Raw genomic sequence first — 26,322 nt, forward strand, 5'->3', positions numbered from 1 at the left:
CATGCTTCTTTGTCATTTGTTAAGGACTACCTAACCTTACTACTTTAATTGGCCTAAATTACTCAATCTGGCTCTAAAATAACTGTTTTTGCTGTGTTATATATATATATATTTATTTTTCAGAATCCAAGGAAAGCATTCATGTTATGCTGCATCACTTAAGTAAAGCCTTGCATAAAAAGAAATCTTTATTTGATTTTCATGTTATTCATTTAGGCAGGCAACTTTTGAATATTTCATTTTGATTTTTAGGTCATTTGGAACAAAGGTTTTGTGTGGGCTATTGCAGTTGTTTTTGCCCTTCATTAGCATTAAAATTTTATGTGTTTTTCTCACGAACGAGTTGATTAATTTTCACTAAACTTGACCATATGTATCATTTTATGGATCTCCTTCAAGTTAGTCCAAATGGTTCTGATTGGCCCCATTCAGCTATGTAAAAAAAGAAGAAAGATAATTTCTTATGACCCATCCTTTTATGGATCTGTCTCATGTTTGTTCAGGTTGGTCTGTTTTACCCTATTTGGGGCTGCCAGGGCTAAAATAGAGAAAAAAACCTTGAAACAATTTCTTCTCAAATTTTTCTGTAGCATCCCTGGATACAGTAACTGTTCTTCCAGTTTTATCAAATTGTTCCACTTAACACTTATTAGGGTTGACAATGATAAAAATAGAGAAAACCTTTTTAACAATTTCTCATGGACAACTTTATGTATCTTCGCCAAATTTGGTCTGTACCATCCTTATATATAGACAGACCTCTCTCAAGTTTGTGCAAATAGTTATGCTTGACCCCATTTAGTTAGGTGCTAAAAATAGACAATAACGTTTTACCCTTAGCCTGCTGGTGGCAAGTGATTTTACCTTTGTGACTAGTGCAGACCAAGATCAGCCTGCACATCTGTGCAGGCAGTCTGGCTGATCATGGTCTGCACTGTTTGCCATTCAGTCAGTATCTTTTTGGTAAGCACCCATTATAACAGTTGATGGCACTGTCCAAATTGAAAGATGGACAAGTTCATTATAGACATTTAGCAGGGTAAGGGTTAAAAGTCCAGATTTGTCAAGAGGAAATTGGTTGCAGGAGTATTCCTGTATCTGATAGGTATATGTAATTCTTTAAAATGTTATATATTATCATGTATGGAATTGTTACAACTTTTTTTTCTTCTTTGTTATTTTTATAATTCATTTTTGCCTAAAATATATAAGTGTATTTAGTTATTCATCAAACAGTAGTATGTTTTATAGATGTTGTAGATGGTTATATGTACATCCTGCTAGAGAATGAAGATATCCTCAAAACATTTTGATTTTTTACATGCATGTTAAAAATGCCGACATAATAAATAAGCAGGACTTTAGTTGAATCTTGAGATACATGAACAAAACTATCACAGACTGAAAAAAACCATTGTAATATTTCAGAGCCTTAGTCTAAATTTGACACAAAGGATTTTATAGTAATTCCAGTTTGGCCTGCTTGTTTAATTAATCCATCTGATGGGTCATTCATTTTTAGCTCGATTATTCAAAGAATAGTCTAGCTATTCTACTCACCCTGGCATCGGCGTCGGCGTTGGCGTCACACCTTGGTTAAGTTTTTGCATGCAAGTACATACAGCCATCAATTAAAGGCATATAGCTTTGAAACTTATTTTTTCTTTTTCTAGGTCAATTACCAACCTCTCTGGGTCAAGCCCATAACTCTGACATGTTTTTTTGAGGGAAATTTGCCCCCTTTGGACTTAGAAAAAATTTTGGTTAAAGTTCTACATGCGTTTTCTATCTCCCAAAAATAATGCAGAATTGTTTTGAAAATTCACATGTGTTTCCCGGGTATAAAACAAGTTGATAGCAGCAAGTCCCATAACTCTGACTTTCATTTTGCCGAATTATGCCCCTTTTGGACTTAGAAAATTCTGGTTAAGTTTTGCGTGCAATTACTACAGCTATTCTAAAAGGCATAATAGATTTGAAAATTATTTTTTCTTTTCTAGATCATAACCAACCCACTGGGTCAAGACCCATTATCTGACATGTTTTTTGAGCAAAATTATGCCCCCTTTTAGACTTAGAAAATTTTTTGTTAAAGTTTACATGCAAGTGACCTATCCTAAAACTAATTTTTAGAACTGATTGAAACTTCACTTTTGTCTTCAGGTTATAAAACTAGTTGATAGCAGCAAGTTCCCATAACTCTGACCTTCATTTTGGCCAATTATGCCCCTTTAAGACTTAGAAAATTCGGTTAAAGTTTTGCGTGCAAGTAATACAGCTATTTTCTAAAAGGCATATAGATTTGAAACTTATTTTTTCTTTCTGATCCCAAATTTCAACCCACTGGGTTTAAGTCCCATAAATCTGCCCTGTTTTTGGCAAAATTATGCCCCCATTTAGACTTAGAAAATTTGGTTAAGTTTTACAAGCAAGTTATTATTCCAAAACTAATGCGATATTGATTTGAAACTCACATGTGTCTTCGGGTAATAAAACAGTTGATACAGCAAGTCCCATAACTCTGACCTTTATTTTTGGCCAAATTATTCCCCCTTTTGGACTTGCAAATTCTGGTTAAAGTTTGCGTGCAAGTACATACAGCTATTTCTAAAAGGATAAGATTTTAAAACTTATTTTTTCTTTTTTAGATCAATTACTAACCTCACTTGACCAAGTCCATTACTCTGGCATGTTTTTGGGCAAAATAATCCCGCTTTTGGGCTTTGAAAATTTTGGTTAAAGTTTACATGGGCAAGTTTCTATCTCCAAAAACTACTCCAAAACTAATGCAGATATTGAATTGAAACTTCACATGTGCCTTCAAGGGTTTTAAAAATTTGTTAAAGCAGCAAGTCCCATAATGATATGCCCTTTTGGTCAAGTTATTTCCCTTTTGAACTTAAAACTCTTTTGATATTTAACCTTTTGGTAATATTTCCTGCTTCTGGACAATATTTCGAAATTCGAGCTTGGCTGTTTATGGACAGCTCTTGTTATACAGTTAAAATTCCAGATTTTATTGTAAATATGTGCATATGATTTCTGTGTATATCAGGACTAACAATGTTAGCTATATTGCCATTTTTGTTTGTATGATTTTTTGTTGCGTATTTAGTTTTGCCTTTAAAGACTTCCCTGGATCAAAGGCTTTGTAAGGTGCAATTAATTATAATAATTTATTTCAGTGCCAGTTTTGTTGTTTGTTTAATACAAAAGAGTAAAATACTGTATCATTAATTTTGGTGTGGATACATTGCAGTCCTATTATAGAATGAGAACTTTTGTCTAGTTAGTTCATGTCTATAAAACTCCATACTTGTGTGGCAATTTGACCAAGTCTTGATGTTTTAAAGGGGGGGGGGGGGTTGCACTTAGATTTGTCAACAATAAAAAAAGACTCATAAAGGACAGAAAAAAAGTTGTGTCATATGCATCTCAAGAAGCATTTGAACATGGAATGGCTGTTACTAAATATGTAGGTTGTGCACCTGTGGTTTTGTGTAAGGTTTCATTCAGCAAGACCTGAGTTAGGCCTGTGACCTAGTCAAAAATATGGGTAATAGGCCTGAAAATTATTGTCACATGCATCTAAAAATAGATTTGATAATAGAATCATGATGCCTTATAGTCGTATAAAGTTGTACAACTGTGATTTTGACACAATAAAATTTGGACCAGAGTTACGGTCCTTGACTTAGCCAAAAGTCCCATGTATCTCAAAAAGTATTTGACCTAGAGTCATAGAACATTAAAGGATTGTTAAATATCATGTGAAGTGCTCCAACGTTTGTGTTGCATACATCTTAAAAAATGTTTTACCCAGAATCGTGACACACAACCAGTTTAAATATTTCTAAAATATGTTATAAAAGTAAAGAGGATACAATGCAAAACAAAAAAGTAAAGCATAATGTATGTTTGGTGACATGAGACAAGTAATTGTGCCTATAGTTGTATAGTGTATACATCAGATTGACCTTGTTTTTATGTTATACTTTATACAGTCCAATATTTTGTCACCTTTGATAAAGCTGTTTTCAGCATGTACTCATTGTATTTACACAGTCTGGTCCCAAACACATTTCAACTCCTAGTTGCTTTCTTTTATAACTGATTAAATATAAGCTGTCACATTTCAAGGGCAATTTTCAGTCAGACTTGCACAGATGACACATCAAAGTTAGGTCCCTTGTGTTAGTACAAATTGTCTTATTTCACAATATGACTTTGTAAACAGTGCCAGTGCCATGTTCTTAACCTCTACGGTGCTAAATTCCTTGATCATCTGTCACATAGAAGATGCAGTTCATTTAGCACAGCCACAAAAACTTCAGTAACATAACATCTCGGCGGGGCCTCCGGGCCGATGGATAAGGTCGCTGACTTCAAATCACTTGCCCTTCATCGATGTGGGTTTGAGCTCACTCGGGGCATGAATCTTTTGAGAGGAAGCCATCCAGCGGCTTTTGGAAGGGGTTGGTTCACCCAGGTTCCCGCTCATGAGAAATAATGAGGGTTACCTGGGCTTCCTCCACCATTGAAGCTGGAAAGTCGCCATATGACCTATCATGTGTCGGTGTGACATAAATTCAACAAAAAAAAAAAAAAAAAAAAAAATAAATATGATACATGCATGAGGCACTTACACAGTTGTATATGGGCGAAAGATCCTGAACAATCTTGATGATAGGCAAGATTGCTCGAACAACACCATATAAGTACCTCTTGATCTTGTTCAAGTTTTAGCTCACCTGAGCAATTTGTGATTTTCAATTGATCTTCATGAATTTTGGTCAGAATGATTACCTTGATGAAATCTAGGCCAAGTTCGAAAATGGGTCACCTGGGGTCAAAACTAGGTCAGTAGGTCCAATCAAAGAAAACCTTGTGTTCAAAAGAGGCGTATTTTTCAACTGTCTTTATGAAATTTTGGGCAGAATGATTACCTTGATAAAATCTAGGCCAAGTTTGAAACTGGATCATCTGAGGTCAAAAAACTAGGTCACTAGGTCAAATCAAAGAAAATCCTTGTGTATACGATAGAGGCTAAATATTTAGCTCACCTGAGCACAAAGTGCTCAAAGTGAGCTTTTGTGATCGCTCTGTGTCCGTCGTCTGTCTGTCGTCGTCATCAATTTGACAGTTAACACTCTGAGGTCACAAATTTTGGCTCAAACTTAATGAAAACTTGGTCAGAAGTTACTCCTCAATAAAATCTTGGACGAGTTTTGATATTGGGTCATCTGGGGTCAAAACTAGGTCCCAGGTCAAATCAAAAGGGAAAACTTGTTAACACTCAAAAGGCCACTTTTACCATTATCTTAAAGAAATTGGTCGAATGTAATCCTTTATGATCTTAGGGCGACTTTAAATCTAGGTCAGGTGGGGTCAAAATCTAGGTCAACAGGTCAAATCAAATGTAAAGCTTGATAACACTCTAGACGCCACATTTATGATAACATCTCTATGAAACTTGGTCATAATGTTAATTAGTTCATATTCAAATCTGGGTCATGTGGAGTCAGAAACTAGGTCACCAGGTCAAATCAAAGATAAAGCTTGTTAACACTCTATAAGTCACAATTATGACCGTATCTTCATGAAACTTGGTCAGAATGTGAATCTTGATGATTTTTAGGTCAAGTTCAAATCTAGGTCAATTAGGTTCAAAAACTATGTCACCAGGTCAAATCAAAGGGAAAGCAGTTAAAACTCTATAAGCCACATTATGACTTATCTTAATGAACTTGGTCAGAGTGGGAAAATCCCGGAGACTAAGTCAAACAATTCGGGTCAAAACTGGTCACTCAGCCAACAAACGGAACTGTTTAATGAAGCCAATTTATGACTGTATCTTAATAAACATTGGCCGAATGTTAATCTTGATGAACTTTTGGTAATGAATCTGGGTCGTGTGGGGTCAAAAATAGGTCCAACAGTCAAAATTTAAAAGGAAAAACTAGTAACACTCTAGAGGCCCCAATTTATGACCATATCTTAATGAAACTTGGTCCCAAATTTTATCTTGATGATCTTTAGGTCAACAGGTCAGGTGAGCGATACAGGCCCTTCTGGCCCTCTTGTTCCCAAATTGGGTTTCATGAAATTTGGTCAGAATTTTGCCTTGATGAAATCTAGTCGGTTTAAAATGGGTCATCTGGGTCAAAAACTAGGTCACTAGTCAATCAAAAGAAAAACTTGTGTAAGTGATAGAGGCATATTTTCAATTTATCTTCATGAAATTGGTCAGAATAACGCTTGATGGAATCTAGGTCAAGTTCGAATAAGGCTCCCTCGGGTTCAAAAACTAGGACACTAGGTTTAATCAAAGAAAGATATGAAGGACTTCAATAAGCCCTACGTTTCCCTCCATCCAGAATTTATGTATGTAAATAATCATTTGAAATGTACATATTGGGAAATAAAATATGTTTAAACCAAATCAAAGAAAAACCTTGTGTATGCAATAGAAGCTGTATTTTTCAATTGATCTTCATAAAATTATGTCAGAATGATTGCCTTGATGAAATCTAGGTCGAATTTGAATGATCATCTAGGTCAAAAATTTGGTTACTTTGTCAAATCAAAGGAAAACCCTTGTGATGCATGAGCCGATTTTCCAATTGTCTTTGGAAAATGGACAGAAAGATTGCCTTTTAAAGTTAATCGAGTTTGAATATGGGGCATCAGGGCAAAAACTAGGTTTTTTTTTTCTCAAAAAAAAATGTGTAGCGATAGAGATTGTATTTTTCATTGATCTTCAAAATTTGGGCAGAATGATTGCCCTTTATAAAATCTAAGTCGAGTTTTAATATGGGTCATATTGGGGGCAAAAACGGGACAGGGCAAATTAAGAAATACTTGTTTTAATAAGAGAACCAATTTTTGGGCCAAACTTAATGAAAATTGGCCAGAATTTTGTTTCCATGAAATCACTAAGTCAAAAATGTTACACTGTAATGGTGTTTTCTCAGGCGAGCGCTTGGGGCCTCTTCGCCCTCTTGTTTTTGATTTGTACAGAATTTTTAGGAGAAAACCTCTGTAGACTGTTGTTTTTGGGTCGACCTTTTTGTCATAGGGTAGGAGCGGGCTTTAACTTGGGGGGGGGGGGGGGGGGGGCAAGAGAAACCCCCGGGGCATCATGACAAAGCCTGTCCCGGGGGAAAAATGGGCCTAGGCCCCCTCAAGCCTCGGTTTTAGAATCACGAGTTTCTGCAGCTTGTAATTAAAGGAAAAAAATGTATTGTTTTATAAGTGTGCCCCTTTTTTTTAATTTCTGTTAAGCCCTGGGGCAAAAAAATAGCGCTTTTTGTCTAAATTTTTTAAAATGTTGTGGGAAGTACATTTTTTCCCCGAATGGACAATGAAAAAACGTAAATAATAAAGTTTTTCAACGTAAAAGGGTTTAAAAGCGACTCGTTTTTTTCAGACCTAAAAACCCGGAACGTATGAGCGCCAATATTATATTCTTTTTTTAAAGAACAAACAATCCTCGGGTGTTGGTTTTCAATCACTCTTAGGAAAGAGAGAAGTCGTCTGAATGAAAGGAAAGGCCAAATAAATAAAATCAGGGTTTAAAACAAATTTAAAAGATACAAATAAATGTTTTAATAGACTGCAATTAATCTCTTTTTCCAAAAAATTGGAGGGCCCAAAAATATTGCCCCCCCCCCATCCATCCAGCTTTTGGGGGGGGGGGGGGTTGGCCCCCCTCCCCCCCCCCCCCCCCCCCCCCCCTTACGCCTTTTTCGTAAATTTTGTTTTAACCACAAACAAATTTAAAATTTTTTTGGGAAAAAAGTTTAAAAAACACGGCCGCCCCCCAAACCCCCCCAACCCCCCCCCCCCTACACCCAAATTTTCAAAATATTATGACCTACATGTTTAAAAATGAAAAAAGTTAAAAAAAAGAACTCCCGGGGCCCAAGACAAAAATAAAAATCTTCCTTTCAGGGGGGCAAAAATACCGGAATACCCATTTTTTTTATCATTCAAAACAATGAAAAATGAAAAATCGAAAAGGGTAATTTCACTACCTCTAAAGCGGCCAAACGTCATGATAACGCTGTCTCCTACGAAGAAATAAATAGGCCTACTTGTGTGATATGTCGTATATTTAAAAAAATGATCAAGGTCTTCGAGTGATTTATCATCTTATTTACCACGGTTCATAATTCAGGTGTGTAGGAATTGAAAAACGAGGGAGTAATTAAGAAACACTGGCTGTATACATTGACCCGATTTAAACTCAGTCCCAAAATGTCCATGTTTTATTGAAAAAGTTTAACTCACCAGTACGTTTTGAGAAGTTTATAGAGATGACAGCAGACTATGACGGTAGCGGACATTAAAAGTGAATAGTGGATATTTTCCGGAACTTGCTTTTATTCTAACATGTAAAATGGATATTTCACGGAAGTGTTTGATTTTAATGAGTTATGTTTTGCCTTACTTCTTAAAATGTAAAATGTTCACCCCTTCAAAGCTGGTAAGTCATTTTTGTGCTAGATATATGGTGGGATCCTAATGTACTAGTGATTTGATGCGCTAACAGTCTACGACCTCGCACACAACAAACTTAGTTGCCATTGATCAAGTAATTCATGGCTGTAACTTAGTAGTATCTGTCCTACATCTCGTGAATGTCACACCCGGGCATTCGATTCGTGCATTTATTGCACACGAGGGGCCGCAATGGGGTTTGTTTTCACACATTAAACATGCATTCGAAGGAAACGATATATTTAAACCTTTGTGACAAATGATATGTTTGGCCTGTTTCAACAACTCCACTTTTCCATCCTCAAGTTTAGTAATATGTTATCCGCAGAGCACGTTCAGCCAGAAAGTTGCCTCAAATAGGAAAGAATAATTTTAACGTCAGAGGTTATTATTAAGGTCACGGAGTTTGATTGGCCAGCTTGTAATGACAACAGCTTTCGAGGTCAGTTGCTCAGTCAAGTGTGACTTACCGAATCTAAGTGTTCCAGAACAAACAACAATACGATACGATACGATACGATGCGAGGCGATGCGATACGATGCGATACGATACGATACAATACAATACATTTATTGCATAAAACATACAAAATGTTTAGAGCAAAAGACATAAGCACAGACATGGATTTGCAGAAGAGCAAAATATTATGAATGCCATCAAAATGTTAATTGTTCGGAGTTTTAAACAAGTTTTTAACAATATTTTCAGATTTGGCTGACATTACATTTGTGAATTTTTGAATAACTGGCCATGTAAGATAGTAACGCTTCTCAAATCAGAATACTTTCCACATATCAATAGAAAGTGATATTCATTTTCTATCATGTTCATATTGCAGTTAATACATATGCGATCTTTTCTCGGTAAATTAAGGTAGATCTATCTTCCCGTTTCCACAGCTAAGTCATGTGACGAGGTTCTAAACTTTGTATACGCTATTCTAAATTTATTTTCCTTAATAAAATCAAGATATTTTTCATATTCGAACGAGTGCTTAAATACAGAGTAAGTATCTAGGCGTCTTGAGTTTTAAATAGATGAGTACCACCCTTGGAAGTATATATCTAAAATTCTCTGCTTATCTCATTATAGCTTATTAGGATGTTGAATCGATTAGTCCATAAATAAGACAAGCCGCATTCTTCAAGGATAAGTTTTATAAGATTTTATTGAAATATTGCCCGTTGTCTACGTCAGTTTTAAGCATGTTTTATCACTAGCAACTTTCTGTGTATTTTCATCGGTATTCTATTAATTAAGTTCACCATAGGCAGCATCTAAATTAGTAGACCTTTTAACGACCGAACTTCGTGTGTATAGCTTCAACATCCGGTCCTTGACGATAGCCCCATACTTCGCCCCGTAATTTAATGTTGGGGGGAAACCAGAGTCAAATAATTTTACTTTTTGAGAAATAGGTAACTCGAGTTGATAATGCACTGTAAACAGATTGTGCAACGAAAAGGAGGCCTGTTGCGCTGTTCACTTTTGTGTACGATACCAACTACCTTTTTGAATAGGTGAACACCAAGGTATTTAAAGGAGTGAGTTGGGCTTTACGGCGAACCGATACAAAATGGGCATATATCGCCGACGGTATTAGACCATTTTGTGTCGGTTCGCCGTAAAGCCCAACTCACTCCTTTAAATATCTTGGTGTTCACCTAAAGGAATCTACAATGTCAATTCTAGTATAGTATGAATAGAAATCGTAATCCCAATGTATTACAATATAGTAAAATGCTCCGAATTGGTTGTTCACCGCAACAGATATGTTTAATTACACCAAAACACGGTTCTATTATATATCATTTCTTAAGTAAATATAAACACAATTTTATGTCTAATTATTAGACGCTAACAAATATGCAGATCATTGTAAAAATATCACAATTTCGAAAAAATCCAACTACACGTTTTCAGTTTTACATCTTGATTTAACTGAGAGAAATAAAAAGATTCCCCTTACATTTCATTTTTTTTTTTTTTTTTGTTTTTGTTTTTGTTTTTTTGTTTTTTTTACTTTACAGTTTTCAGGAATCTAGTGTAAAAGTAACAAGTGATACGTGCATATGTGCATATTATTATGGTCATCTTATTGACTAATTCTTGTTCAGCACAACTCTTTCAAATGGTACAAAAATGATACAAAAAATCATGAGGTCACCGGGCACTGAAATTATCGGTTACCTTTAACCAGTCTTAAACGACTTGCTGAATGTTCCTTCTTTATGTGGCGGGTAAACAGTGTTAAAAATAGATCTTTATTGATCACCCCCCGCGCACTGCCAGTCGATAAATTTACTGTAACTTAATAGTATTGTACAATTTATTTGTCAAAACTTGTCCCCGGCTTTCATTATATTCTGTTCACGCCTAAATAAAATTAGCATGAAAAGCCAGAAATATGTTTTGACAGGTCAATTAAATAGTACAATATTTGATCGAACATAGGCATTGTATTATTTTTAAGTCATATGATTTAAATGACGTAGGCTTACACATGTTTGTCCTCTAAATGAACTTTTAGAAATATTTTTATATAGAGAAAGGGATATTTCTTTAAGCAATATCTTGTGTTTGAACATTTAAAACAAGGGAAAGGTAATATCTTTAATTGTCTGAAAATACGTATTTTTTGTTTATGAAGATTTTTCGAAATTAAAGTCATTTGAAATATTATACCGGATTATTTTGGTAATATATGTTATGCGTTCACCGCAGAGTAGGTTTAAGATTTGACTTTTACTGCAAACTCGTGTGGTTTGCACCTAACTGGCTTTCTCAGCTAAGGTTAGTTGATACTACATTTGAACGTAAATAAAGAAAAACAATTATGGTATTACCTATTCTTCTTAAACATGTATTGTGAATCAATCTAACTATTACTGTTGAACAATACTCGTATGATAGATTGTTGACGACAGTGTGTTAAAAATTAGATGCTGAAATAGGCCGTTTTGTGCTCGTGTTAGTATAGGTGTTAAAATAAGAGCAATTTGACTTTTTTTGATATAACGTATGGAGAATTTAAAATGCAGATGTCTTTCTATGAGAATACAACATGCAAACGTAAAACAAATGTAAGTAAAACAGTCCATTTACAATATTCATTCCACATTGTACCGTATTAATCATTGTTATGTATCTAAATTTGTATTTTTCATTTTCTAATCTGCTGTGTTATAGGTTGGGACCATGAGTTCTGTACACAAAAACAACGCCAGTCGGATACAATTTGGTGCGAACTTGGAGAAACAAGCTGTTTATCACATTCAGTTCCTCAAGAAAGTGGAAGATGCCGGATATCTTAAAGAAACACATGTACTGAAGAGAGCTATTTACAGATATGAGAAATACTGGCTCCCGCTTGCGGCGGATTATCCGAAAGAATGCCTGTCTGCCCCATTGGGCATCGCGTGGGTGTGGCACTGTCACATGTTGTGCCCAAGGGCTTACGAACAGGATTGTATGGCCATCGTTAACCGTCCGATAAATCATGTTCTGCGCGATCAAAAAGATGCCAAGGCTGCTCAGCTAAAATCACAAGGGCACTGGTCAAAGAAATATCATGGCGAGCATGAGCCATTTCACGTGGATTATACAATTCCTTATGACTCTAGTGTCATAGATTCTTTCAAATCCAGATTGTCTTATGATATATTGTCTGCAGCTCAACGCCAAATGTCATTTTACTACCAAGTATCACTTCCTCATTACCAGGATCCACAATTCCTCTCCAGCTCCATCTTTCGGTACCGGATGTTCATTTATTTGAAAATGCAGCTTCCGGAAGAGTTCCTGGTTCCGTGTTACGACATTGATCTAATGTGGCACACTCATCAGTTGAGCCCATTTGTTTATAAAAATGACATGCACCGTTTACTTGGAAGGCTGTTGAACCATGACGACTCTACAACTGATAGAAGCGCCGGATCAAAGCTTAGCATCGCCACCACCAAAACACGTCAACACTGGACTAATTTCTACAACGAATCCTTCACCTTCTTTGGAGCGATGTATCGTGGAAATCCGCCATCAGGTGTCCTACATAAAATAACACCGGAAGAGATCACAGCGTTTTCTGCAAAGAGCTGCTCGATTATATTTGACTCAATTACGCTCACGCTCGTATCAAGTGCACCTAAACAATACGAAAACATTTCTCTGTACGCTCATCGCGCAGTCAATACTACTGAGCAAACTCAAATATTCAAATGGCGTAGACCCAAAAATTGCCCGAAAGGAAGTTCGCAGATAGTATGGAATGAAAATCAAAAGATGCATACTTTTAATGGCCGTATATCAAACAATATCAAGTTCACGCTGAAAGAGAAAGGCGGATTGTGTATGGGATCAAAAGTTGTCCATGGATCAAACTACCTTCCATTCCTACCACATTTAGAAGCAGAACAAAATTTACAAAATGGCGGGAGGTTTCATGAAAGAATTGGGATAGGCCAAGGTTTTTCCCTGGAGGTCATCGGTCATTTTTCAAGACCATCACGTGCTGGCGTTTCGTTGTCGCTTCAGCAAGGGAGATATGAAAATGCGACCGTGCCAGAGAATATAAAGGAGTTATGGGGTCCGGTGTCTCTTGATAGGCTTCCGCAAGGCATAGACAATAGATGTCAAGTTGCATCCCACAGGTATACAAGGAAAAGCTTTTGCGATACCTTTGTCTTTTGTTTTTCAATTTATGCGTATTGGCATACTCTTATTTCCTTTGCGATCTGATAATGTTACCTTCTGTATGCGATAACCGTCAATCCGACTGTTTTGTTGGTTTTCATTCAACAACGATTTCAGACTTGTATAAGCCTCCAATCGCTAAAAATTCCTTAGACTTTTAGTAATTCATTTCCATGGGATCAAAGGTTCTCGACCTTAATACTCTCCTTTCCATTTACTAGTACTGTTTCGATATAATGTTCAAGACGTATCAATAGTGTGCGACTTTAGTACAGAGATGGACATTGTATTTTCTGCGTCAGTTCACTTATTGAAATAGATGGACTTAAATTACTTTTGCAGGCTATTGAATCACAGTGGTAAGACCGAATTCACAGTGCGGACTATTCACAGCGCACCACTCGTGATGTCGGTGGTTCAAGTCTTCTACCATGACAAAATGAGTGCTATAGCGCACCTGGTCGCCTCGGACCAGCTTCCCTTGCCGACACAGGTAACGTTCTTTGTTTGTTTAAAACAGTATTTCAGCTATACATGTAGATTTTATGAACAAACGCACGGTCTGATTTGTTTACCAGTCAAGACTGAAAATTGTGTGTTATTATGCAACAGTTTCTTATTTTTACATCGCAGTTATAAAGTCACAGCGTCAAACATTATACTGACGCATTGGGAAAGAAAAGCAAACAAAACGGACACGTATTCAATGGATGTCGTCAAGGATGTACATAATGTTCCTTGATAACGTGCTAGAATCGAATTAATTCTTCGAACCGATATTGCAATTACATTTAAGTATTTACTGTGAAATTCAGTTACTAATATACTTATTGACCATTGTTTGCAGCTGGGTACCAAAAAGTTTCTTAATGTTCTTTGCAAGTATGACGCAGGCTGGTCAGGATCCATGCAGTCAGTTCGCTAACGGTTTCTCTAATTTCAATAGTCCTGTCCAATAAGGTTGTTACTTCCCTTGCGTGAGTTTTCGTTATTGATAACAAGAGGGCCATGATGGCCCTGTATCGCTCACTTGACCTATTGACCTAAAATCATCAAGATTAACATTCTGACCAAGTTTCATTAAGATATGTCATAAATGTGGCCTCTAAAGTGTTAACTAGCTATTCCTTTGATTTGACACCGTGGCCTAGTTTTTGACCCGACATAACCCAGACTCAAACTTGACCTAAAGATCATCAAGTTCAACATTCTGGCTAAGATTCATGAAGATACAATCATAAATGTGGCCTTTAGAGTGTTAACAAGCTTTTCCTTTGATTTGACCTAGTGACCTAGTTTTTGATCCCACCTGACCCAGATTTAAACTTGACCTAAAGATTATCAAGATTAACATTCTGACCAAGTTTCATTAAGATGTGGTCATAAATGTGGCCTCTAAAGTGTTAACTAGCTTTTCCTTTGATTTGACCTGGTGACCTAGTTTTTGACCCGACATGACCCAGATTCGAACCTATCCTAAAGATCATCAAGTTTAACATTCTGACTAAGTTTCATGAAGATACAATCATAAATATGGCCTCTAGAATGTTAACAAGCTTTTCCTTTGATTTGACCTGGTGACCTAGTTTTTGACCCCACCTAACCCAGATTTGAAGTTGAGCTATAGATCATCAAGATTAACATTTTGACTAAGTTTCATTAAGATATGGTCATAAATGTCGCCTCTACAGTGTAAACTAGCTTTTCCTTTGATTTGACCTATGACCTAGTTTTTGAACCTACATGACCCAGATTCAAACTGGACCTTAAGATCATCAATATTAACATTTTGACCAAGTTTCATGAAGATATAGTCATAAATGCGGCCTCTACAGTGTTAACAAGCTTTTCCTTTGATTTGACCTGGTGACCTAGATTTTGACCCCAGATGACCAAATATCGAACTCGTCCAAGACTTTATTAAGGATAACACTCTGATCAAGAATCATTAAGATTGGGCCAAAATTGTGACCTCTAGAGTGTAACAAGCTTTTCCTTTGATTTGACCTGGTGACCTAGTTTTTGACACAAGATAACCCAGTATCAAACTCGTCCAAGATTTTATTTAGGGTAACATTCTGATCAAGTTTCATTAAGATTGGGCCACAATTGTGACCTCTAGAGTGTTAACAAGCTTTTCCTTTGATTTGACCTGGTGACCTAGTTTTTGACCCCAGATGACCCAATAGCGAACTCATCCAAGAGTTTATTTAGGTTAACATTCTGACTAAGTTTCATTAAAATTGGGCCAAAAATGTGACCTCTAGAGTGTTAACAGTCAAATTGTTGACGACGGACGACGGACACAGGGCGATCACAAAAGCTCACCTTTGAGCACTTCGTGCTCAGGTAAGCTAAAAACTACTTCCAATGAGCAAAAAAAAAAAAAATCAGAAAATGGCGACGATCAATGGAATCGATGAACCGTGTGACTTTGACAAACAATCAGTGCGTGAATTGAGGGTTTATTTAAGAGATAGAGGTACATATGTGTCAGGAAATAGGCCGGAATTAATAAAACGTGCTAAAGGACTTTTAAATTAGGCACGAGGCCACTTCGTGAAATGCAAACCGAAGACGATCAGCGCTACAATCAACGACAATCAGAACTTTTTTTGTACTCCTCTTGGTGAGAAAATACCGGAGCCCAAGACTTTAAAAGGTGTGTGGGGCAACAATTTGTCTCGTTTACCATTTTTAACGCAGGATTTGTATAATTACCTGAAACTTTTGACTCTGAAAACATGAATGCTAATAGGCAGTTGAAAGCGAAAGTATTCTACGAAGATGGTCATCTACACACAGTCAGATATCACAAAATCACAGATAATTGTTCCCACTACTATGCCAAAGCAGATGTTATGCCATCGCTGCCAAATGATTCAAAGAAGAAAACGTATTTTAGCAGATTCTTCATCCTAAAATGGAACTTTCCTTCATATTGATCAAGAAGTGCTATTCCGCCTCTTTAATAATTGAAATATTTCGCCGAACAAAATATGACATATTATTTTCCATAATTATATTTTTTATAACTAGCTGACTTTTTTCGTGAATTTGAGAGAATTCTTGAAATAATGTTTAACTTTTTAAAAACAAAACCCAACAACTGCCAGATGGGAGTAATTTCAATATCATTGAGATGGCATAATGGCTGAAGGGAATTAGCTCATGATCAGTATATAAGCTTTCCCGCTCTGACTGTCAAATAATAGCCTGAATAGGAGCATAAATTCAGCGATTTTTTGTCACTTTGGGAAAAAGCCCGGTACCGACTGAATTGATCGCGGAATATAAAGAAGGAAACAAGAGCTGTCACTAATGGTGACAGATGCCCCCGCAGCGCCTTGACCTTTGACCTGGTGACCCCAAAGTCAATAGTGGTCGTGTACTCAATAAGTACTATATCAACATGTGAAGTTTGAAGGTCCTGGGTGCAGTGGTTCGCGAGTAAAGCGCCTTCATGCAAAAAGTTAACATTGGCCCCTGTGACCTTGACCTTTGACCTGGTGACCCCAAGGTCAATAGGAGTCGTGTATTTAATAAGTACTATCAGCATGTGAAGTTTGAAGGTCCTGGGTGCAGTGGTTCGCGAGTAAAGTGCCTTCATGCAAAAAGTTAACGTTGTGACGAACGAACGAACGAACTAACGAACGGATGGACAGTTGAAAACTAATATGCCTCCCTTCGGGGGCATAAAAATTGCAGAAATTAACGTTTAACTATGAAATAAAACTGTGTATAAGTAACAGTAGGTCTTTAGATCAAAGTGATAAATGTGGCTGTGTAAATGAGGTTCAAACTATCATGAAATTGAACACTGGTAAATGACTGCTTTAACCAGGTTCACTTTAGGGAACATAGGTCTTTCTGCATATTAATATTTTTTAATCATTTTCGACAATTTCTTTGCTGAAAGGAGTAAACAGTTGTTATTTAATGTTTTTCAATGAAGTACATCAATGAAATAAAATCAATATTTTCACTGTTACAAAGTACTGAAAATATTTTAATTTTTCAATGGTACACTAAAAAATATGAATTATAAGCGATAGGAAATTCTATGTAAAAATACTTCAATATACAAATACAAACATGAACATAAAGATATATACACTCCCGCTTGTAACAGAAACATGGAAACATAATAACATCGTTTGACAAAGTAATCGTGATGTCACAACATTGTGATGTCGTGACACAATGCGCGCATAACATTGCACGGGTAAACAGATATTTAATTTAATTAAGACCACTGACATTATATACAATAAAAAAAAACTTGTTTGTTTCAGTATAAGATATGAAAATATTTCACTTGTGGACACCATAATTTACATGCTCTCTTGTGGCTGCCCACTCGTAGAAATATTACATAAATTATGGTGTTCCAATCATTTGAAATATATTTCAATCTTAAACTAAAACAATCAAGTATCCTCTCTGTAAGTCTGCAATAGTTTTAAAATATTTAAGAGGAATCGACACTCGCTTCACTTTTTAACAATATTTGGCATTTGTTTCAACTTCTTTAAAAATGGTCTTTCTCAATACCAGCTATACATGTATTTAATGAAAGTTTGTTGTCATTTTACTATTTGTATCAAATTATTCTTTTAGATCAAGCAGCAGTGTCTGTATATTTAAAAAAAAGTTCAAAAAGAATAACATCAGTAAGACTTAGAATTTCGTTTCAGATCCTGCATAAACTAGGATATCAGGACACTCATGATTTCAATTATTTGATAATGTAATCAAAGTAACAGAATTTCCGTCACATAATTGATAATGCATATACATGCTGTTTACATTTTTATCAATTATTTTACATGTATAAACATGATAAATATTCAATTTCTATCAACAGATTGTAATCAGCAATTTGTAACATATGCAAATTCAGTTAATCATGTTCGCTCTCCAATATTTTGTATGTATGCTGATCTTATCTTTTGGCACTGAAGAGTTCACAAGGGGAGTAATAAATCAGGGGAGATAACAACCCTTATTGAACAGGACTATAGGCTTTGAAAGCGAACAGTATGCGCAGGCTGGTCTTTATCCATGTTGGTCGCAAAGCCACTATGTTGGTTTTCCCGTGGTGCGGTTCAAAAGATGTGTCTTCGTCTTCGAAAAACATTTTGGCATTTCTTTTAATTTAAAGTTAGTAAATTTAACAAATGAGAGCAAATGTATTCATTATTTCAATGATTTATGAATATTCTATACTTTTTTCTTTTTCTGTAACTGTCTATAAAAATGTACGTTTTTTTAAAGAAATGAAGGTCCTCCCTTATCTTATTTCTTGGACATATATGAGCCGCGCCATGGGAAAACCAACATAGTGGCTTTGCGACCAGCATGGATCCAGACCAGCCTGCGCATCCGCGCAGTCTGGTCAGGATCCATGCTGTTTGCTAACAGTTTCTCTAATTGCAATAGGCTTTGAAAGCGAACAGCATGGATCCTGCTTGTGTATTTAATTCTTGATTGCCAAAATACTGTTTTGTTATGTTATGTCATTTTCGATTACTAGTAACTGACATTTTAAAACTTTTACTTTTAGAAATATTCAATTACCCGAGTGCGTATGTTTTGGACAAGGTTTTTTTTGTTTGGAAAACAGGATTCGGGGACAGGATTCCATCAGCACAAATTAATTTTCCTTATACCACTTCGTTCAAATGCACACAAAAATGAGATACCATTCATTTTTTCTGTTTGTTTGTTTTTATATTGTAAGAAGAAGACATATTATATTCTGTACTAAAGTATAGGGTTCTTTGTTGCATTTTGAAATTTAAAGGAACTGATGGTAGTCTAAACATTTCAACGTTTGATATACACCAGTTAGGCAAAACAAGACAGGGGCAATGTCACATCAGCTTATTTTTTTAATATTTCAGTTAAAATTCCCTACAGGCGGAGGAGTTATTACTCTGAACCCAAAGCAGGGTGAGAGAGCCATTTTGATCAAGAACAACGAGGGAGACTGGGGGATTGTTACTGGAAGATGGGATGGCTATAAACGAGGAGTCGCTCCAAGTAGTGGTATGTTTTAAATATAATTGAGCCGCACCAAGAGAAAACCAGCATAGTGCATTTGCGACCAGCACGGATCCTGACTAACAGCGCATCCGCGCAGTCTGGTCAGGATCCATGCTGTTCGCTAACGGTTTATCTTATTGCAATAGGCTTTGAAAGCGAACAGCATGGATCCTGACCAGAATCCATGCTGTTCGCTAACGGTTTATCTTATTGCAATAGGCTTTGAAAGCGAACAGCATGGATCCTGACCAGACTGGTCGCAAATGCACTATGTTGGTTTTCTCATATAGTATGTCTTAAATATATATAAATATAATCATCGACTGTATAATGTAAGTAGTGTTGTGAGTGTGATCATCACTCTATAGACTGTTTCTGTCCGTATTTTTAAACTCTTTATTTCTCTTTTCATACAAAGGGTTACACTAGTCCTATTAGTCTTTTTAAAGGGTTTATAGCTATGTAATACAAGTGTGTACGTGTGCGCGTGCGTGTGCGTGTGCGCCCGTGTGCGCGCGCACTTCGTGTGCATTTGACGGAGGTGCTGGTAATGTTGGAACATTACTATGCAACTCTTAATATTATGTTTAAGTTTACCTTTACGTTTATGATAAGACAGTAAAACCTCCAAACAGGCCATGTTTCCATTACAATGGATCATTGGGTAAGACACAGATTTAAGCTTGTCTGGTGATTGGATAGTGATGTATCCGCTTGCCGCCTGTATCGGCTCCCAATGTTATAACAAGTATGTTAAAAGCATGGTGGCGGAGGAGTGGTCGGTCGAAATTGCCTTTTATCAATCAAAGTCTACTATCGGTATGTTGAATGCATTTATTTTTTATGCAGATACAAGTGGCGAACATGGATCATCTGGGACTTTGTGTATACGATTCTACAATCTAACAACTATGAAATATCCACAGACGCTGACTCTTGGCTACCGGTCGGAAAGATACTATTTCGATATAGCTTCTTCTGATATAGACCTCAAACAAGGCACAATTACTGTAGACGAAAGTTGTTCCGAAGTCGCGGAAAATATTGCTCTAGCTTTTTCCGTATCTTTACTGCACGTGTTGTGCGTACCGAGGCCAAAGGGTTGGAAAGAAGGGCAACAAGTCAAGCCACCTTCAATAATGAGGGGGTCAAGAGAAGTCAAGGGAGTACCCTCAGATGATTTGGCCCTTATAGTCGCCGCTGGGCTTCTAATAAGCGCCCCTTCTAACTATTACTTTCATAGTTTGCACGGTAATAATATGTGCGCAATGTGTTGGGGTGGAGCGGTCGAGTATAATGACCGTTTTCTGGATACCAGTAGGTACGGCTATGGTCATGACGGTACGGCGTGCGGAGGAGGGGCTTGTGGTACGGTTTGCTCTGGTGGCTGTGGGGGTTGTTCTGGGGCGTGTGGAAGTGGGTGTGCAGGTGGATGTGGAGGGGGAGGTTGTGGGGGTGGAGGCTGCGGGGGTTGTGGTGGTTGCGGTGGTTGTGGTGGCTGTGGTTAATAATGGAACATCGTGTTTTTTCTGTATACACCGACTGGCTTAGAGCTCTGTCCGTGAAGATAAATGTGTTTTATCTAGAACTCTTGATATATACGTCTAGAGACTAACGGGCCTATTGTTGCAAAAGGTTGTAAATATTTCTGTTATTTGTTGATAATGTTCTGTTTTCTGCAAAATTATGCTTATATGATTATTGATGTTCATTATAAATGATGTACCCTTCAACATTTTGTAGAACATGCTTATTTTTATATATCTAAGGTCGGGAACATAAGGGCCAGGACCTTGAAAACGGTTTCTGTTCAATAAGTTGAGAACCACTTGACACAGTATCTTCAAATTTTATAGCATTATTGGGCTTAAGAAGTAGATGATCCCTATTGTTTTGGGGTCAAATATCAAAGTCACAGTCCTGAACCTTGAAAACGGTGTGCGCACAATAATTTGAGAACTGTGAGAACTGCTTGATCCAGAACATTTAAACTTTATATCATGATTGGACTTACTGACCCCTTTTCTTTTTTTTTCTTTTTTTTGTGTAGGGGGGGGGGGGGGGGGGGGGGGGGGGGGGGGCGGGGTGCAGTTAGTAAAAAGTCAATATCACAGGGGTTTGAACCTTGAATTCGGCTTCCATTTAATACCTTGAGAACCACTTGACTCAGCATTTTCAAACTTCACAGCATGTTTGGGCTTAAAAAGTAGGTGGCTTCTGTTGCTTTTGGGATAGTAAGTTAAAGGTCTCGGTCAAAGAGACCTAGACATTAAAAACTGTATCTGCATGGTAACTTGTGAATCGCTTGACCAAGAACCTATAAACTTGACAGCATGATTGAGCTTATGAAGTAAGCAGTCCTTTTTGTTTTTGGTGAATGTATATCAGGTCAAAGTCATAGGTGCCTGAACCTTGAAAACAGTTACTGCTCAATTGTTAAACTTGATAGCATAATTGAGCTTATAAATGAAATTACGCATATTGTTTTAGGGCTAATAAGTCAAAGGTCAAGGTTACGGGGTTCAGAACATTGAAAACTGTTTTCGTTCACTAACTTGAGAGCCACTTCAAACTTCATGAACAGTCTCAATCAAACCGAGTATGCTATTATTCTTCTTGGTTGCATTCTTTGCTTCCAATACATATTTTATTGATTGTGGATGGCCCCCAGTGTTTTGTTAGTTAGCCAAGGTCATAGTGATCACGGGACTGAAATTGGGACAACCCATCATGTGGGGCATCGGTATTATACAAAATACTCTTGTATTTATTCTATTTTCTCTACGTGCATTATAATATGTTTCGTATATTTTGAACAATAAAACTGTTTTGCTGTTTTTATTTAGTCACAACTGTTAACGACTCATTGACAAGTTATGACCCCAGCAAAATCGTGATGTGCCTATATATGATAACGCTCTACGGGAATTTTACACCATCTTAATCTATACTCAGACCGCATAAAGGACGAAAAGGGCATTATACAACAACAACAATGATGATGATACTACTACTACTAATAATAATAACAACAACAATAATGATGATTGTAACAGCAACTAAAATAACATTCATAAATACGTATAACTCTATATATCATTATCATTATTAAAACATTTGGATTACAGTTAGGCAAAACACAGGTCACACACATACAGCTAATGGTTTTGTTTGTTTTGGCTTTAACGACGGTCAGTAAACCTGGATTCTATACCAGTGCAAACCTGTTTTCCGCAAGTACCTGTCAACCTCCCCACATGAATAAGACATGACGTCGAATGATTACAGACACAATGTATTTTATCAAATCGTCGCGGAGAACACACGCCTCCCCCGAGGATTGAACAACGACCCCACGATCTGTGTAGATCTGCTCTCTCCCAATTGAGCTAAGCGGGCATGCTGTGATTCATTGGTAACTGTCAGGAACTACGCGCATCTATACAGTATTTAGTTTAGTCTAAACTTATTTTTTCCTTGTCACACATGTACAATATTAGATACTGCTGTGACTGCTGGAAGTTGCAGCCATAGCAACAGTGTTACAGATAATGCTGCTAACACTTACAACAACAGTCACAAACAACAGTAACAACAGTTACTGTATCAGCAGAATCATTGTCACTGCTGATGCGATCAGGAGGAATTGAGGGTGCAGTGAACCACGCCAATATATACACCCTTACCAAAATATCAGGCTTCCGGCGAACGTTGCGGCAAATTTGCCGCAAACATTTTGGTGAATTTGCCGCAAACTTTCTTTTGGCGAGCTTTCACCATGCAAATTAGTTTGCGGCAAATTTGCCGCAAACAATTTATGCAAATGAATATGCAAATGAAGTTTGCAGCAAATTTGCGGCAAACCTAATTTGCATGGTAAAAGTTTGCCGCAAATTCGCCAAAACCTTTCTGGCGAACTTCTGGCAATGTTCTGGCGAGCTTTTGGCAAACTATTTATGCAAATTAGTTTGCGGCGACTTTGCAGCAAACAATTATGCAAATTTGTTTGCCGCAAATTTGCTGCAAACTTTTGGCGCTAAAGTAACAGACCTTTTGATTTTGAAGAACAAAGGATATATTTTCAAGAAAAGTAAGAAAGGTCTACTATTTTAGCAAAATATCATCTGCTAATAATGATTTATCTTTTCTAAATAATTATAAAGTAAAAATACAAATGCACGAGATCATTATGATAAAGTATATCGTTAGTAAATATATTTTATGCTTACATGGGTTTGAAACTATTTATATTAGATATTTTAAAGGAACCGTTGTGAAAGCTGATAAATGATTTGCAAAAATTTCCTCTGTGTGCAAATTTGCAGATTCACTAAATTATTTATTGCAATCTATTGTATCTAATGGTCTTTAGCTGGTGACACATGTCTGAAATAAACAAAGGCTAACCGTATAAAAATCATTCTGCTTTTGCATGCGTAATAATGTGAAAACTAACCTTATATCGCAACATTTATCCACGGAATTAAACACAGTATACTTCGGTGGTTTATCCATCTTTTTGTGGAAGTTTTTGTTTAGCAGAGAAACATAAATATTTCATGTTAATACATCGATGTTCAACTACTGTTTGGCAGTTTTGAAAATGGAGCCAAACTCTATACAGCCAATAAAAACAAAGAAGAAGTAATGTGATACTGTTCTGGCAATCCTCTGGCAAACTTTCACACCTGGTCAGATAATTAAAAGATCATATGGCGAATGTTTTGGAGAATAAAATATAGATAAAAGTTCTGGTGACGTTTTGGTGAACAAAATCATGTGATAAAGTTTCTGGCGATGTTATGGCAAACTCTCAATTCAGTAAAGTCTGTGGTGAGTTTGCAGCAAAGTCACCGAAAGGTTTGCCGAAAGGTCGCCGCTACTGGCGAATTCCTGCAAACATTTATTACTCTGTTCTGGTGAACTAAAATGTTTGCGGCAAATTTACCGCAACTTTGCTGCAAACTTTTCATTTTGGTAAGGGCAATGTAGAAGAGCAAAAAGGTACGTAGATGCATTGCTGACGAACTGTCAATATGCCGGCGGCATATGTCCAAAGGAAGGCGTCATTGCGAAATTTGAACATGTTTGTGCTGTATTCTTCACCGAAAATGTAGACTAGAGTCAATATTTGGTCTACGTACGTTCAATTTTTCATTTTCAAACATTTACTTTCAATTATGTTAAAGATAATTGAAACGTAGGAAGATATGTTTTCCCAGCAAAGGCAATTCATTCCATTTTAAATGTCATCATAAAGAGCACATGATAGACATTCTCATTCATCAGATGTTCGGCATGGTACTCGAGACGAGTTTTACAGGTAACCATGGTAAACATCTGATGTGCGAGAGTGATAATATCCAGACTGTTCAGTCATATCACATGTGTTCTCTGAACTGGTTTGTTTCTTTATTACATATATATCCTATCTGCTCCTTCAGTATAGCCCGTCTGATTTTTTTTCAGTATATCCCGTCTGTTATTTCATTGTAACCCGTCTGTTCCATCATTTTACCCCGTCTGTTATGTATATCATTTCACACGTCTTTCTTCATTGTAACGCGTCCACATAGCCAATCATCACTTTGCATTATACCCCGTCTGTGTCTGCATCATACCCCGTCTGTTTCTTCTTTTTAAGCTGTCCCTTTGGTAAATCATTCTATCCTATCTGTCCAATTATTTCATCACGTCTGCTGAATCCTCATTACATCTCGTCTGCCAAGATGGAGAAGCCACTTGAACGACTGGCCCACATCGAATTGAAGAAAATTGCGTACAGCATGTTTTTCGAACTAATGGTTCTCTTGGCAATACAGGGGCGTTTTTGTTCTTTTCGCTTTCATTGCTTATTATAAGCCCTTCTCTGTGGCTTAAACATGTGCACACAGGTTTCATCACCTGTTAGTAAGTTAGAAATAACCAGACTATCACAGCCTTTGTATGTTTTCAAACGTTCCCGGGCACATTTAAGGCGTTGTTTCTTTTGCTCCGCAGTGAGCAATGAGGTACCCACCTAGCGCAAATCTTTCCAAACGCGTTTCCAGAATTGTTGCACCTTACTTTCCGATATGCTAGTACAACTGGCTACTAGTATATCTTTCACCGACAATCGCGCATCCTGTTCGACCACAGCTTTTACAGCAGCGATGTTTGCCTTGGTAACAGAGGTTTTAGGCCTTCCATATTCGACAGATGATTTCTCAGCTTTAAAAGTTTTAACTCACCTAAAACCTGTGCGCACTGAAATTGCCTGAGGTCCATATGCAGCATGTAATATAGCTATGAATTTCAGTCTTTCCGTTCATTTTAAAATGTGACAAGTAAATTGGTCAGTATATATGACGGCATGTATTTCAATTTGGTAACTCGGTTAATTGAAAAGCAAAATTTGCACGAAATAAACGGATATCGTTAGTTATTGGATACACCATTCTTGCATTCAAGTGCAATGAAGCGTTTTAAAACATACCTGGGATAACACTACGGAAACCAATTACTTTTTGTAGGACCCTCGTAAATTACAAGTTCATGGCAATTAAAGTAACATAGTATTTATTCTTATGTTATAGATATTGGAACAATCGGTATGTATGGTAATGAGAAAGAACTGTGTGAACTTCTGTTGGCTTGCAAGAAATTACCCTCTGCCCATTGTTACCACCAAACTTTAGGAAACATATAGGAATCTTAGTGTTATATGTTATATAGAATAGCATACTGGTGAAAGCTCTCAAGAATTCATTAAGTAATGCTTAAAGGTCAGTATCAAAACCAGAACACTTAAAATGAAACATGCATGCAAGTGTAGGACAAAACACCCCTTGTGAAATTTGACCAAGGTGACCAAAATCTCCCCTTACATTTGGCTACGCTTGAACATGAGAATTGAAACAGAAATCAACAGACATTTTAAAGTAACACTTTCAAGGGTGATAATTATCAATTGCTAAAGTGAACGCCAAGAAAAAGATCAATTGCTAAAGAGATGAAGTCAAAATCTGGATACAATTGAAAAACAAATTAAGTCAACTTGCACTGGTATGCTGATAAGAAATTATCAGAAGAAATGAATT

The 26,322-nt window shown here is 36.8% G+C and overlaps 1 protein-coding gene across 1 annotated transcript; it reads left to right on the top strand.

The window, feature by feature from the left end:
• The first annotated feature begins 10,963 nt into the window (after positions 1–10,963).
• Positions 10,964–20,951, top strand: LOC123545130 (uncharacterized). The gene is made up of 5 exons (XM_045331437.2): positions 10,964–11,107; positions 11,693–13,152; positions 13,538–13,688; positions 19,102–19,246; positions 20,093–20,951. Exons 2-5 carry the CDS (start codon positions 11,702–11,704, stop codon positions 20,749–20,751), a joined length of 2,406 nt encoding a protein of 801 aa, XP_045187372.2. The 5' UTR covers positions 10,964–11,107; positions 11,693–11,701; the 3' UTR covers positions 20,752–20,951.
• The last annotated feature ends 5,371 nt before the right edge of the window (positions 20,952–26,322 follow it).

Source organism: Mercenaria mercenaria, chromosome 1, assembly GCF_021730395.1.
Source record: "Mercenaria mercenaria strain notata chromosome 1, MADL_Memer_1, whole genome shotgun sequence".
NCBI lineage: Eukaryota > Metazoa > Mollusca > Bivalvia > Venerida > Veneridae > Mercenaria > Mercenaria mercenaria.